The following is a 15575-nucleotide window of genomic DNA, read 5'->3' on the forward strand; positions in this document are numbered from 1 at the left end:
GTAGAGCTATGATGGCAAATCTCCAAAGAGAAAACAGTTGATCTCAGCTAAGAGCTCTTCTGCAGTAAAGTTTAAACCAGCACCTTGAAGTAATTTTGATGCAATTCAACTAATACTGTGTTTTTCACACCCACATCCAATGTTGCTTGGAATGTACTATACCTTCTACACACCCCTGATGAGTACTAAGGGTCTTTTCCAACCTAAATGATTCTAACTATACATAAAAATAGGTATAGTCCAAATACAGAAGCAGCTAGAAACAAGGCGAAAATAAGAACTAAAATAGTAAAAAAGAGTTTGATTGTCATTAAGGTTTTGCTGAAACAACTGGTTCTTCAGTAATGCAGGATACTATGAACCCTGACTCAGTCAACAATTCTGGAAGTGAGCAAGTAATGGGGGTGCCAGTCCTCGAGACAGAAAATCCAAGAGATATGCAGTGTCAAGAAAAGCCAGCCACCTTTCCCTGAAAGATGTTCCCCAAATAGTTGTCATCATTTGTCAGAAGTCAGGACTCAAAAGTACAGAATCCCACAGAAAGCTGTTGCCTGTCCAATAGAAACACTGAGGGCTGCCTACTGAAACATCAGTCCTATCACATCCCCTCCTTTATAGGGGGAGACTTCAGAAATAGTTGAACACGAGTTTGGAAACTTGGAACATTTAAGGTCCATACTGCCCAGTCTTTCTTGGGACATAGACTTCGCATGGTCTGAGATACACAATAAGCCACCCTATGATACAAGCAGAAATCTGATAGTAGCAGGGCTAACAAGTTACAGGATATGAGGAAGGGTGGGAAATAGGTTCCTGAGTGTGTTGTTCTAGCTACTCCTGAGGAGTGGTCTGCATCCCAGAACAATCCAACTTCCTCTGATACATGTTCCTAACACGTTTCCAGACTAGGCTAAATCAACTCTCTGTCCACGAACGAGATGAGTCTATCTGGCTTGCATTGGATCACACACCACCGTGTCCCTTCATATCACTGCACTGTCAACATAACTTGTGATGAAGATGCAGGAGAAAGACAGGCAAACTGAAGCAGTGTGTCCACAAAAGGGACAGGAAAAAAGAAAAAGAAAAGCCAAACTTTCTGATTAGAATAGAGATCACTCCTGCTGGAGAATGGTGCGAGAACCAGGTGATCTCCAACTAGGTCACTCTCCTAGTATCTGCCAAAATGTGCTCCCTCAGTAAGATGCTCAGGGAATTTAGTCTTGAAACCACTGCCTGGACAGCTGTAACAGAACAGCATCGATAAATCAGAAAGTGCCAGATACAAAGCCTACCTGCATTTCTGTTACTCATCACCACCTTGTATCGCCAGTGAGCTTCAGAAAGGTATTTGGAAAACTGTAACACACGACTTCCAAAGGCATCTCTGCTTGCAGAAAGATTCAAGCACTCGACAAGCTCCAGCTCTTCACGAAGCACATTACTGGAGTCCCATGGGAGAGAACTCTGAATTTCTTCCAGATGGTTGAGAAGCAATGTGAGGAACGCATCCACAGCCATGTCATCCACTAAAAATCCAGAAACACCACTGGTGAAGTGTTTCAGATCCAGATAGCTCAGCCTAGAGGTTTCAGAGCTTTTGCCACCTAACATTGAGTCATGAAGATCTTGGGTATCTGTGTGAACTGTCTGAGTGGCCAGCAGATGCCTCTCTAATTTCTTTTCAGTCTCTATTAGGCGCTGTGGACTTTCTGAGGTAGAAGACCGCCGACTAGCACTGCCTTCTACACTAACAGTAGTACTCTTTTTGTCAAGATCATCATCCTCTGCATAGTCCTCAGGTAGAAAAGTCTCAGTATGGAGGTCACTGTAGGAAACAAAAAGCAAGGAGAAGATGTTCTCCAAAACCTCCAGGCGCAGAGGAGCAGGAACACTCCGTAAGAACTGCTGACACTTCACAAGATACTGAGGAAACACCAAAGAGCAATCTGTATAATTAAAAACAAACAAAAAAGGACATTTACAACATTTTCCAGGAGTTCCTTCCTCCAACCTTTGACCTTCAAGAAAATCCTAGAAGAGGGAACTGTCTCAGTGGCTCAGCGCCGATCATTCCTCTACAAATCAAGTAAATATATGTCCAACACTTTACATTTAAAAAGGTAGTGTGCCTTCTCCCTCTCAGTAATGCCAGTTATCACCTTGTGCAATGATGTGCAAACTCAGATTACACCCATTTTAGCCATTAAATCAGTTTTAGCTCTGGCAAATCATAAGCTCTTACAAAAGCATCCCTGCCACTACCATCCTATATCTAATATCACCTTCTTTTTGCGCTATATTTTAATACAATTACCTTAAAAGTTTTAGAACAAGGCAAGTAGCTTATTCATATCTCTTAATATTAAAGGCAACAACACCTCAAAGAAATGCCATTATACTTGTTTGCAAAGCATTCACAGCCCACTGAATAAAAACATCATATGTACACAGGGTGCAATATTATCCCAATACTAAGTGATAATTCAGAGCCCAGCAAATGGAGAAGCACAAGCTACTGAACCTGAGAAAGGAGGCCAATCACCTGCTGGTTCTCCAAAAGCTGCATCTTCAGGGATATCACCAAGCAGGCTGCGTATGCAATCTTTGCACTTGGAATGCTTATGTGAATTCACACAGAGAGCATAGATAGCATACTTCATGGCACAAAATGCTCGAAAGAGTGCCAGATTGCGTTGCTGACTCAGGGTGTTAGGGAGTGTTGCTGCTGTGGAGGAAAATAAGGGTGGTGAGGGGGTAGGAGGTAGACAAGAAGACAAGTTAATTTTCTCCTGCAGTTCCCACACAGCAATATTTATCCAGTCTTTCTTCCCCAGTGTCACCTCCACCCCAGCTTTGCTCTATCTCACTGTTACTTCACAACATTTGAAAAAGAAACCCCACAACAGATGGGTACAGAAAAGTCAGGTCTGGATCCCCTTCTGAAAAGGAGATTTTCTGTGAATTTGTGTTACAGGACCTGTTACAGCACAGAATGATCAAAATCTGCTCATGATGCGTCTCATTAGAGGTACGTGGTTAAGCTACACTGCTGCATTTACAACACAAGGACAGACCCTGTCTCGTTCCAACATCTTAGAATTTTGTGTTCTGTCACACAGTAGATAAGTAGGGAGGTAGACTGGCTATCACCATAGTGAGAATAGAGTACCACCACCTCTACAGATTTGTACTAATAAATAGGTATCACGGTTGATTCTATCCACAATGGCTGGCCATATAGATCATATACAATCTGCGATTAAAGAAAAAGTACAGTCCCATGGTTTCCTTCACACATTTATGATAAAGGCAACTTAGAGAAGTACTACACCCATTCCTTCCCCATTTTGCTTTTTTCTGAGGAAAGGTGTCACATGCCAGAGACACGATCCTTTCTTGGTACAACAGAACATCAGATTAACAACTGCAAATTATGTAAAAGTCGCATCATCATCCCCTTCACACAGGAACACAATATAAAGTCATATTCTGTTATGCTGGGTTTAGATGAATTATCCAACTACTGTACAAAGGTTAAAAAAAACAACAAACAAAACAACAACAAAAAACCAAAACCCCAGACAGTGTTAAATTAGTGCTTGAATCCACTATCCCATATTCTTATACAAGGGGTATATTGTCCCTCTGCCTATTGTCACACAGGGGAAGCATTAGCAAAGTTGTTTTTTTTGTTTTTTTTTTTTTAAACAAAACACTGGTTTGCTGTACTGATAATGTCCCCATCCAAACTCTGGGACTGAACAGCATTACCTAGAAAGCATCTCAGCACTGTCCTCCACATGACTTCAAAGAAAAGCACCAGCCTGAACTCTTCTGAAAACTACAGAGCAGCCAAGACAAAAGCCCCGAGAGCCCAAACAGTTTGAAACCAATTATTCCCCATTGCTGCAATTCTAAACAGCGACAACGGTGGAAACTATAACGTAGACAGCAGACAGAACTGAGGAAACATCCAAGTATGAATCCTTTGTAGAACCCACATGGCCACAGAAATGCTATAATTCACCAACAGCTCTACACTAATATGTAGCTCTCACAAAAAGCTCTCAATACCACCGTCTTAAGAGGACTTCAGGCAGATAAAGCCAGAGATCCATTAAATACAGTCCTCTGAAAAAGAAAAATAGCTAGCTGGAGATACTACAAGATACACACTGGTAATCAAATGCAAGTTTAATACACTTTTGCCTCCCATGTGGAAAGACTTGGATGCAGTGAGTCTGTGTCAGTATCCACATCTAAACCAACCCTTTTCCTTGTACCAATACTGAAGAACTACCCTTTAACTATAAGCACTTGTTTTTCCTATGCCAGAAATATTAACACCTTATTCTTGAATTCTGTAACTCATGAGGAAATTTCTGCCCATCATTTCTCTTTAGTGTGACTGATCAAAGCTAGTGTTACACACTGATCTGAAGGGTGCCTGAACACAGCTGTCAACCAGTACCACTACTTCAGTTTCACTACTGCAGCTGACAGATGTGTGTCAGAAAGGGGAAGAAGGGGAAGTAGGGGAAGTATGTGGGGTGCAGGGAGAAAAAGGCCTGCTAACACTACCAAGTCAGACAAATCAAAACTTCGTGACTCCTTTCCTTCCTTTAAGTTTTAAAATAGATTATTTTAAAGGAGATTCTATTAAACTGTGTTTATAGAATTATCTGAACTTTACAATAATCACTGGGCTGAAAAGAGAGGGAGGACTTGTCTTCCATTAACTAATTCTGTAAATTAATGCGATCTGAAAAAAGAAGAGAAACCACAGCTAGAGTTCTTTTGCTACAGTCATGCAGCTCCCAGAAGATACGGTGGGACTGCCTCTTCCTGTTTTTGAAAGGTTTTGACAGAATTTAAGCAGAAAAGAATTTAAAATGTAAGAACTGAAACCAGAGATCTATATAGAGCCTCAATCACTATGTCTTTTAAGACTATTCAAGACAACTGTCACAATAATTTTAACAAAACCTGTAAAAGTAGGACTGGAAACCAACATCTTAACAATATGATACTGGAAGGAGAGAAAACTGCTTCCCACTAGGCAACCTGGAAAATCTGTGCAAGATCCATCACTGAGAGCTCTCCACACAACTCAGGTTGAAATTACACATGTACCAATTGCCATCCATAGAAGGAACAAGGCACAAAAAATTGCAGCTTCTTAGGTTCCAGCACACACAGGAAGAGTGAGCTTCTGTATCATTATTAAGAGGCCCTATCAGAAAACAGCATTAAAATAGCAGCAGCTGAACCTGGACATAGGCCGCAATTAAAAGAGCATACAAGGAGAGTCACTTCTAAGTGAACTAATGTGTTTAGTAAGCTCAGGTATTTTAGGCACCAAATTGGAACATGAGAAGATGAGAGAAGTGAGGCAAGAGGGATGTAAACACAGCCTGTAGGTAAGCCTTACTGATTTTAATATTAAAGTAGATTTAGTAAGACTTAATATTAGAAGAAAAGAAAAAAACCCAAATGTTTTGTGTCTTTCAAAAATGAAGATGTTATAGTATGAGACATTGTCAATTTCATCTGGCTTTGCCCTTTGATTTTAAATTTAAGTGTACAGATGATTGAAATCCAAAACACACGCTTACTTTTCAAGCTAAGGGTATTATACAGCATATAAGTTACAATGAGTAGCACATATTATGAGCACGTGCAAAGTCTTGTTACCATTTTGAAAAAGCTCTTTCAGAAATCTGTCCTTGTGAAATCAAAGAGATCTCACAACTCCTTCTTGGGAGACAATTTACTCCCCAAAAGGATTCTAAAATAATTTCCACATGCTCTCTAGTTTTCTTCCACAAAACAGCTGATAAGCGGTATCTTCCTTATTTACAGAAGTAGGTCAAAGGAACAGATTATTCCTAGGAGAAATACTGAGCAGCACATACTCGATGGATCAGGGTTTTTCTGTGTTCTCACAACCCTACACATTTACCCTGCATCTGTTGGTCTCTAGCAGGAACTTTCTGAAGAAGCTCAATAACATCATCTTCATTCAGTGCCAGAAGATTAGTGAGATGATGAAGAGAGTACACTGCAGTGTGACAATCTAGACTGTGCAAGTGTTGCAAGAGAACCTTCCTTGGGATAGTAATACTGCAAGAGAGAACAAACAAAGAGGTGGCACAAACAGATTAGGTCTCTCAGCCATGTTTAAAGACGAACTCCCACTCTAATTCTCATTCAACCAAACTACTGCAATTAAAAACAAATAGCATAGCTAATGCCCATGAAGCAATTTCGAGAACTTGTGATATACAGTCACTAGGAGATGATTAGCCAAGATTCACGGAAAAGAATACAATTTCTATTTGCATACATGAATTGACTAATAGGCAGATTTGGCAAGACAGTTCAGAAAAAGTCCTTCTGATCATTTTACCTGTTTTGCTGTATGCACCATTCAAGAACTTCCACCTGAGCCCACAGCCCATCACAGAAATCTTTCAGTACTGAATCATTGCACAGATCCTACATGGAAAGACAAATTAAAGAATCCCTTTACAACAAATCCTCTAGTCAGACAGCAGAACCAAGCCTGTGTTACATATGGGATGTTATAAGACTTCTTTATCCAGATGGTAACTTTCAAGAACAGAAAATTGCCATTTTTATTACAAAGCCAGCAAGGAAGGGCTATTCTGAAGGAGCATCAAAATCAGTCAGCCTCCACTCGACACAACTACAGACCATGGAAAGGTGGCTACATCCCTTTTCAAGGTTAGCTTTCAAAATGCAAATTAATGCTTCTTAGTAACAGTTGAAGACACTAACCTCTAGAATTAATCATGTACTAGAACAGATGATATACTGGGTAGCAGACAGTTATTCTCCTTTTCCATGGGCTTTTCTACTATAGATGCCTGCCTGCTAAAGTCAGATCTAAGACTTCCACTTTGCAGAGAGGCTACTGAATAGACCTTCAGTCTATTACCAATAGATGGTAACTCCCTTAAGGCAATACCAGCCTAGATCTGCCCCAATGATCCAGCAGTGCAAGGCTCCCTGCCTCCCCACCTCTGTCGTTCAAGCCACTTGCCTGCAGGCAGACATCATCTGAACTGCAACTACACCCTCAGAGTTAGAACCCTCTCTCTTCTTCAAAGATGAAGACTCCCCCCAAACAAGGTGGATCTTTCAGTCACAGCGCTTGTCATTTATCATTCCATTTTGAGAATGGGTATGGGAAATTTCCAAGCTACCCTGTTGCTGAACTCAGGTTAGTTGTGACCAGAATTAGTCACTATCCAGGGACAACTCCCTGGACGAAACGACGCTGATCAAACATCCCCCAGCTCTTTTCAAAACTAATCAACAACCGTTGCTGTCTTTCTCTCTTTTGTGTTAACAGCGAAGGCTGAAGAGCTTATGCAAGAGAAGCTTTCAGAATCTCCTGTGCAATCATGCTCCCTTCACAGCTGAGGAGTAAGAAGAAAGGCAAGTGTCCAATAGTGTTACCTACACACAACTGTAACATCTTAGCTTTTTTAATTCCATTTTGAGAAAGATTAACATTCTCACTGGAAACTCCCCTGGTTTTACTTATTTTTATTTTTGCAAACAAATTGCATTATCTGGACTCAGACTGGGATACTGCCACTTGCTTTCCGCTGATTTACCTGAGTTTTGTGAAGAGTCCATAGCAACGCTTTTGCTGATTCCAAGCTTTGACAATGAGTCCATCCTAGCAATACCAAGAGGCGGCTAAGGGGGTTGAATTCTCTCCTCAATAAGCTGTTCAGACCTGAATAGTCTTCTCTCTTCAGTAAAGTTAATGCAGTCACCTAGAAAACATAAGGAAGAAGTATTTATCTTTCCAGAATGTGGAGATCCATAATGCCTGGCAGGTTATGTAAGCGAGTAGCCATTTCAATACTAGCTTCACTAAAATAGCGAAGCTCCACATCTGGAACTTCCCTAAACTTATATTTTCCAAGCCATCAGCTTACTCTTCAGTAAAACTGTCACGAGGAAAAAAACATCCTTTCAAATGCTTACTACAGAGCCAACTCACACTCCCTCACTACATTATCTTTACGTTCTTTCTATTGATTACATCTCTGTCAAGGGCATTATGTACGAAACTTGAATAAGCACGTTATTTAGAAGTGAAAATACATTCAACCTTAAGAACTCTCACTTTAACAGTGACCACCTACCTGTATTCTATTTCTTCTACGTAAATACATTCAAACTATTTAATTCATACCAGAGTATTTTTCACCAAGTCTTCAAGCTCTTTAAAACATAAATTTTACTGTGCAAACTAGTCTCACTGCCCCAAGTCTACCAGCATCAGAAAAGCAAAGCAACAAGTTCAAGGTCATGGGGTAAATCAAGTGGCGTATCCAACAAAATTACAAGCAGAACACAGGACTTTTTAAATCCTGAAAATCTAATCTTCAGTCTGCATGCAGATGAGCTTTTCCAAAAATCTCACTGAATGTTTCGAGTTCATCACCCAGCTGAAGTAGGGGAGTTATCACCAGCTACATCCTTGTTCCTATAAGTCATGACCCCTAGTAAACACTATTTGAATACAAAATGCTTCTGTGCACCACCAAGATGTGTTCAATACAGGGACTGACTTTAGCCACCATTGGGTTTCCCTCTTACTGATTTTATGGCCTTACCAGAATCTGTTCCAGAAAGTGCTTGCTGCTGGTCAAGCAGTAGAAATAGGCTGTCTTCCAAGAAGGAGCCTCTTTGGGATCTGAGAACAAACTCATCACAGTTCGCTCTGTATCCAGCTGTTCAGATGAACCTAAAAAATATCACAACAAGATTACCTTCCAGTACAGAGGGGTACCTTTGAAAGCAGCATAATTGCTGTTAATTTAAACTGAGAAACACTAAACATTTCCTCAAATACTAACCAGCTGTTACATGTTAACAGTTAAGACTCTCAGATATTGTTACTGAATAACAAGAAAGCCAAGCAGAGAAATTTGACAGAAAATAAACAGGTCAGATAGGAAACCAGGAAACTGCCGGACAGCTGTTAACATAGCAAGAGCCTCTTCAGCACACAGGTTGTTTGCATTAGCTCAGGTCACACTGCCTTTCTTTCTGTAGTCATACGCATATTATCTGTATGTTGCATGAATTCTCACTTGTGCTCCGAGACACTATGCTGCTTTGCAGGGCCTTAGCAAAGGCTTGTCCTGCACAGGAACTTCTCAGATCTGTGCAAAGCGAGAATTGAACTACTCTCAGTGAGAGTGAAGGTATCCATATCTCCATTTCTCTTCCCCCATCAGGAAGCACTAACTGTAGTTATTATCAGAAATGCCAGAGTCTGCCACACCACACCAGCCTGAACTTCCCTTCAGCAATCCCTGTGAGTGAAGGGAGGAGAGAGGATACAAACCCCACCGACTTACACCTCAGTGTACAGAGGCGAGCAAAAGAGGGTAGGCATTCTGGCTTTTCCCTCCTTGCACATTCACCTGCTACTTTCCTTAAAGGAGCACAGGCACCACTTGCCATTCAGCTTAAACTGAGATCCTCAACTAAACGTACCAGTCATAGGGAGCTAGACAGAAGCTGTGCAGTTATAGCCGGTACAAAAACAACAATTGGGCTCTGGCAAGCGAGCAGGTAATCAAACTGCATCTTCTTTTCAACTGGGATATTGGCCCATTCCACATCTCCTTCCACTTCTAGAAGTTTTCTTTTCCAGTATTAAGGTGTTTGAACATTTTGGGATTACTGAGGTAGTTGAACCGTTATTGGCCTGAAACGGAACATCCTCCGACACAGATGACCCCGAGCTGGAGCTGAACCAGTAAAAACTTTATATACATATGGAGAGTCAATTTTCTAGTTACAAGGAAGATCTTCAAAAAAAAAAGCAGGAGAAATGCTGAGCAGATTAAAATAGAGCACAACAAGGGGTGGTAAAGGAAGTGCTCACAAAAGAAGGCAGCACAGACTGCAGAAATGTAGGGAGAGCCCTGGGGTTCCTTTGCCAATTTCTTGCTTTAAGTCCTTTTAGCATCATCTTTTACAAGACTCCATGGCTTGCTAAAGCACCTTAGCAAGAACACTGACTTCTTGACGACTTGCCCGTTTAATGCCTCAGTGGCTTTGTTAAACAAGAAATAAAAACAAAGCAAAAAGTGAAACAAACCTTTTCGTATTGATTTTGACACCAGAAATTTCTCTCTTGTTCTTTCTAGGAGAACACTGCTATACAGGCTTAACAGGCCATGGCTCTGTTTCCTCAGCATACAGCTTAGTAGCTTCTCCTCCCTCAGTGGGCTTCCCTCAGCCCAGCATACATCCAAGAGCTCCCTGAATAGGTGCCGTACTTCATCGGCCTGATGCTCCACCTCAAAAGTCACTATACTAAGAGCAGCATAAATTGTATCTACTAGTTCTCTTTGATCTAGTTCTGCTGAAATCTCAGAACTGCACTGAAGCCTCTGCAGAGATTTCAAGGAGTCACGAAGAAATTCAACAAAGATGTTTTGTAGAGAGCAATATTGCTGGAGCGAGGAGCTGTGTGTGCCTTGTTCCTCCTGGAAGAACTCCAGCAGGGCTTTTGCCCTCTGGGGAGCCCGCAGCAAAAGCTTCCGGAGAGCTGAAACAACATCCAAACTGAATCTGTGGGAACAGCCATCTCTTCTTTTCCTGTCTGTGATGAGCTTGTTCTGGGTGCACTCAAATGCTTCAAAGAGTTCCTGGTAGGGAAATAATAAAAGAGTAAGCCTTTCAGACTCCATTAAAAATATGAAGTAAACTATTTAAAAAATAGGAGAAACTTGAAAGCAAGAAGATAAATCAATTTGGAAGCCTCATATTACCTAGGAAATCCATTAATAATGGTCCACCTTGTCCAATATCCTTCCTAGAAGAGTGGATATGCCTGAATACGTAACAAAATATAAAGAATCCTAAAATACACAACTACACCATATGAGCCATATGCTCATAAGCAAGTTACCTTAGTTCACCGGCAGCTCCTTTGGGATGGCTGAAGCACTACCGTACTCTACCTCTTAGCAATATATTGATGTGACTGTATCTTCATAAGTCAGTAAGAGCATGATGACTAGTGTTCAGTCTTTTTTTTTTTTTTTTTAAATCCTACTTTTCCAGATTCATACCATCTGTCTACCAAGTGCATCATCCTCATCAACACTAGTTTTTCAAACTTGGTTAAAACTGGCCAACAGATTCAGAAGCCATCTCGCAGACTTCTTTCTTAAGCAACAATAATTTTTCTTGCTAAGAGAAGCAAACCTACAATTCTAGAACTAGGAAGGGAAAAATAAACAAACAAAAAAATCCCAGTTAGCTTTCCCAATAAGGGGTGGAAAGGTGAGGGACAACCCAGTTGAATAGCAATTCAGCAGCACTTGTGGCACTTCTGGAGCTATGTGAGTGCTGTCCTTGGCTGGAAGAGACAACTCAGGGAACATGGAGGGGAGAGGTGGTTGGTGTGCGCAAAAATGAGAATATTAGCAGTAGAAGACAAGTACACAACATCCTTTTCTTTATTTGCTGGATCGAAACATAGCTCTACCTACTAACATGCCTCTGACTAATTGCGACAAAGATACGAGGCTGCTGAATCTCCTATCTCATTGTGCAACACTGCAGACAATGGTGGAATCTTTCATGATCTTGGAGGTTAGATGGTAATGTACACAGACTTCATTAGTCATTAACAGACTTCAAGCAGATTTATTTTAATCAACAGTCAAGTTTACCTTGCTTGCTTTCATCCTGTAATTGCTAATTCTGTATCCTTAGAGAAATATTGAACACCTTTTCCTTATTCATATTTAAAAGCTGCAAATAGCCCCTGAATATAATAAGTTTTCATTTTCCTCTTAAAAAAGGCAAACAAACAAACAAAATCTTTTAAAGAGTTAGAACCTATAAGACTAGAGGCAGCATCTGAGGACATTCCACACACCATGTCAGGTCTAATTCTGTTGTAACCAATACCAAATTAGGATAGTTCTACAGTTAGTAACTCTCCTGATTTTCTGCTCTACACTTGCTTTTGATATTAATCCATCTTTGCATATTTCCATGTATTTCTCAAATAAATCAGTCTGCATGTATTAATTAATAATGAAAAAAAATGAGTCCTGGACCTCAGAGCACACATCATACCAATTACCAAGTAACATCAGTAGTAACAGTATAGCACCCAAAAACTTCCAGGAAGGGGATAAATGGGTGTGGAGGAGATGAAAAATTAAGATCTTAGGAGGAAGAAAAAGAGAATAGACATATTTTTAAAATGTGCTTGCCGGCTATGGTTTATTTTGGCTTACAGTGGGTTTTATCTTTATGATTACTAAAGGCATCTATAGATATAAGACTCTGGCAAGTAGCTGCAGTCAGGACTAAACTGTGTTAGAAAGACCACACAGAAAACCTTATTCCTTGCCTGCCTACAGCCTCCTCTCTAGCCAGAGAAATCACTTGCAGGCACATTGGATTACTTCAGAAAGGGATCTAAATTACAGTCTCTTTCAGTTGCCTAGAATATTAATAAGACATCAGCATCTCAGGCAGTCAAGTTAACAGGAAGCATTAACTTCGATCCCAAGACCTGATAAAGTTGGACATTCTGCATAACTAACAAGAAGAAGCAGGGCATACTAAGTAGCTCACCTTTAGGACTTCCTCAGAGACATCTTTCTGTAGTTCTTCCAAGAACAATAAAAATTCAGTTTCTCTCTGAAGAACAACTGGAACAGTTTTCTGAACAATATAAGAGAATGGGAAAGATGTTAGTCAATAAATCTTTTATTTATTTACATTACCATATAAACCTAATCTTAGCTATTTCATTAACATTTTGAGGCAGACTGAAATATCTCTCTGAAGATGCCTAATTCTCAATTAAAGGCTATTCCACAGTTAGGTTCCGCTCTTACACCAGTGGATTCCATTTATCTGTACATCTGGAAACAGAGACAAGTGTCACTTTGTCAGGAATTACAATCCCATCAGTTAAAGACATCTTTCCTCAGAAAGTAAAGAAAAAATGCAAGTCTAAGTAGTGACAAGGACAAATTAATTTAAAAAAAGTATGACCACACATCCAGTGTGCCAATTAAAACGAAAAAAAAAAAAGGAAAAGAGACTAGTTTCTCCTTTACTCATGAAACATACTGCACCTGTCTGTCTGAAAACAGCAATACAGCAAGAACATCCCTCACCATCTAAAGCTTATAAAGAATTGTCTGATGCCTGAGCTATTTCATCTTTAATGTAAGAAAGGTGCTACACAAACGCAGAAGTCGATACACTGATGCTTTCCATTTACAGAAATGCCCAATGCTAAAAAGCCAACTTCTGCTACCTAAACAAAAAGAATCCAAATTTTTCTCTCCAGTGTGGAGAAGATTACCAGTTGTTTCTTGGCAGGTTTGTTAAAAGCAAAAGCAATGCACCTCTTCAACTACCTCGAGAACTTAATTCAATGAAACGTGGGAAAGCCTATAATTTAAATAAGCAACTAGGCAGACATTTTGCACTTGGAAGTTAGCTGTAAGTCAGAGCTCTAAGTCGCACTTGGAAGTCAACTAGATGTTTCTGTACCTGATTCCTGGCAAGCCATTTTTCCAGCACAAGAAGCCAAAGCCATGCAGTTCTCCATGGGCTAGAATTCTGTCCCCATCTACAAAAGCAATAAGCACATACACTGGATTATGTACAAGGTCATTCCTATCTCTAAGATCCAGGAAAACACTATCAGAGGTAATTTTGATTTTTATATTTCTTTGTGTAAGATAAAAACAAAGATGAGTAAATAACTGAAGATGAGTCAGGCAGGAAGAGAATGCAGAGAAACCAGAATATTGGTACTACTTACACATTAACTCAATGATTTCTGCTGTGCAAATAACTGCTTTTAGATCTGCCAAATACCAACACTACTGCACAGTTCTTTGCTTCAAAACCATTAAATTTATTTCTGGTCTATAGTTCAGACCATATAGCCCTCTTTGAGCGCTTCAGCAGATTTCTTTGAAATCTGACCACTTGCCAAACACTGCTATTTCCTGTTCTGTCTAGTTCTACCTGAAAAAATGAAACTAAGTTTAGGTCACAGCAGCACAAGTGCTGCTCTATGTCCAAACTAAAAGTGAAGTAATGTACTAATTAAACAAAGAACAGTTGTAATTTCCATCAGCTTTTCACATGCTCCAGTACTTATACACACATTCCAAAACCTACACAGTTAGGGAACATATTCAGTACTGTCAAAGGGACTAGGAAAAGGAAAAAGCACAAGATAGTTTATTGGCCTTTAAAAATCTCAGCACTGCTAACTAAAGCCTTTAGATGTGATAGCCTAACTATCAAAGATAAAAAGATCAAAAATGCTCGTCTCACATGGCCATTAGCAATATTCATCTAACCATGTGCACACCTTCCTCCAGACTCCTTTAATTGCTGTCAGTGTAAACTGTTTCTTAGAACCTTTACCAAAACGTTACAGAAATTTTAATGTGAAGAACGCTGATCATATGCTTGGAGAGGGGGAACAACATTGTTCTCTGAAGTGCTAGAAAGTCACCCTTCATATGCACCTACCTGAAAAGCAGAGATAAAAACTAGCTAGGATTGTGTAAAACCAATGCCATTTCAAAATCCAGTGCAAGAGAAATAAGAAATCAATAGCATCATTTGAATTTTTTTAGAGTTTAAATTTTTAGAAATTGGAAGGTCTTTCGAGAGCTGGAAACAAGAGAACATTTTAAATAACTACAGTGCTGATCTTGGTGGTTCCATTTCTAAATTAACCAAAGCTCAGTGTCAAAGGAACGTAACTTCAGGAGATGTTCCTTCTCCTTCTTATCCTTCAGTAAAATCTAACATCTAACGGTTCTGAAATGCTTCCAAATAGTTTTAAGCTTGTATCAATCACCATGTCCACCGCATAAATGAACACAACTTGTTATCCCAGTGGGCTGGGCAGCCTGCCAAGTGCTTGGGCAGTGATAAGAAGTTGACTTGTTAACTCAGGTAACAGCACATCTAGAGAGATCCAAGACACCTCAGCACTGAAGCAAGTGCTATTTCCCAGATTCTACCTGTCTCCCACAGTCACCACTAAACTAACTGCTCCTCCTCACTTCACACTCAAGCCTACTGAACCAAAACAGTCCCTTACTTACCTTACCCCCACGGGACAAGCTACCAGAGCCTGAAGAATTGCTTCCACCTTCTCAGGGCCATCCCCACGCCACTGGCTCAGCTGGGGCACACAGGCCTGCGCAAGCTCCCAGTCTCCACGCTGTACGCACTCGCGGAAAAACCCGAAGAGCCGCTCCAGAGAGACCGCTTCTTCATTCCCAAAAGAATGCATCTTCCCAGGACGAACAGGTGACCTGGGGCAGGGTGACACACGCGAGGGCGGATGCCGTAAGGGCGCGCTGGGGCACCACCCCCGATTTCTTCTTCGCACTGAGGGCGCGCCCTGGGCAGGGACAGGCGGAGAGCCAAGGCCAGGCTTCAGGGGGCTTCTTCACAGAGGGGCAGGGGGGTAAGGCGCCAACAAGCACCGCGGG

General features: G+C 40.7%; 1 protein-coding gene across 1 annotated transcript in view; it reads right to left on the reverse strand.

Moving 5' to 3' along the window:
* Window positions 1-15373, reverse strand: part of ZFYVE26 (zinc finger, FYVE domain containing 26) — a 48577-nt gene extending 33204 nt beyond the window's left edge. Inside the window, exons 1-10 of the mRNA XM_009320969.1 lie at window positions 15183-15373; window positions 13600-13678; window positions 12667-12756; window positions 10163-10715; window positions 8664-8794; window positions 7650-7814; window positions 6413-6501; window positions 5966-6126; window positions 2546-2728; window positions 1296-1949 (exon numbers count right to left, since the gene is read on the reverse strand). Of these exons, the coding sequence (XP_009319244.1) occupies window positions 1296-1949; window positions 2546-2728; window positions 5966-6126; window positions 6413-6501; window positions 7650-7814; window positions 8664-8794; window positions 10163-10715; window positions 12667-12756; window positions 13600-13678; window positions 15183-15373 (2296 nt within the window). The remainder of the gene's footprint in view (window positions 1-1295; window positions 1950-2545; window positions 2729-5965; window positions 6127-6412; window positions 6502-7649; window positions 7815-8663; window positions 8795-10162; window positions 10716-12666; window positions 12757-13599; window positions 13679-15182) is intronic.
* Window positions 15374-15575: the final 202 nt, after the last annotated feature.

This window comes from Pygoscelis adeliae, unplaced genomic scaffold (genome assembly GCF_000699105.1).
Source record: "Pygoscelis adeliae isolate BGI_AS28 unplaced genomic scaffold, ASM69910v1 Scaffold3, whole genome shotgun sequence".
Taxonomy (NCBI): domain Eukaryota; kingdom Metazoa; phylum Chordata; class Aves; order Sphenisciformes; family Spheniscidae; genus Pygoscelis; species Pygoscelis adeliae.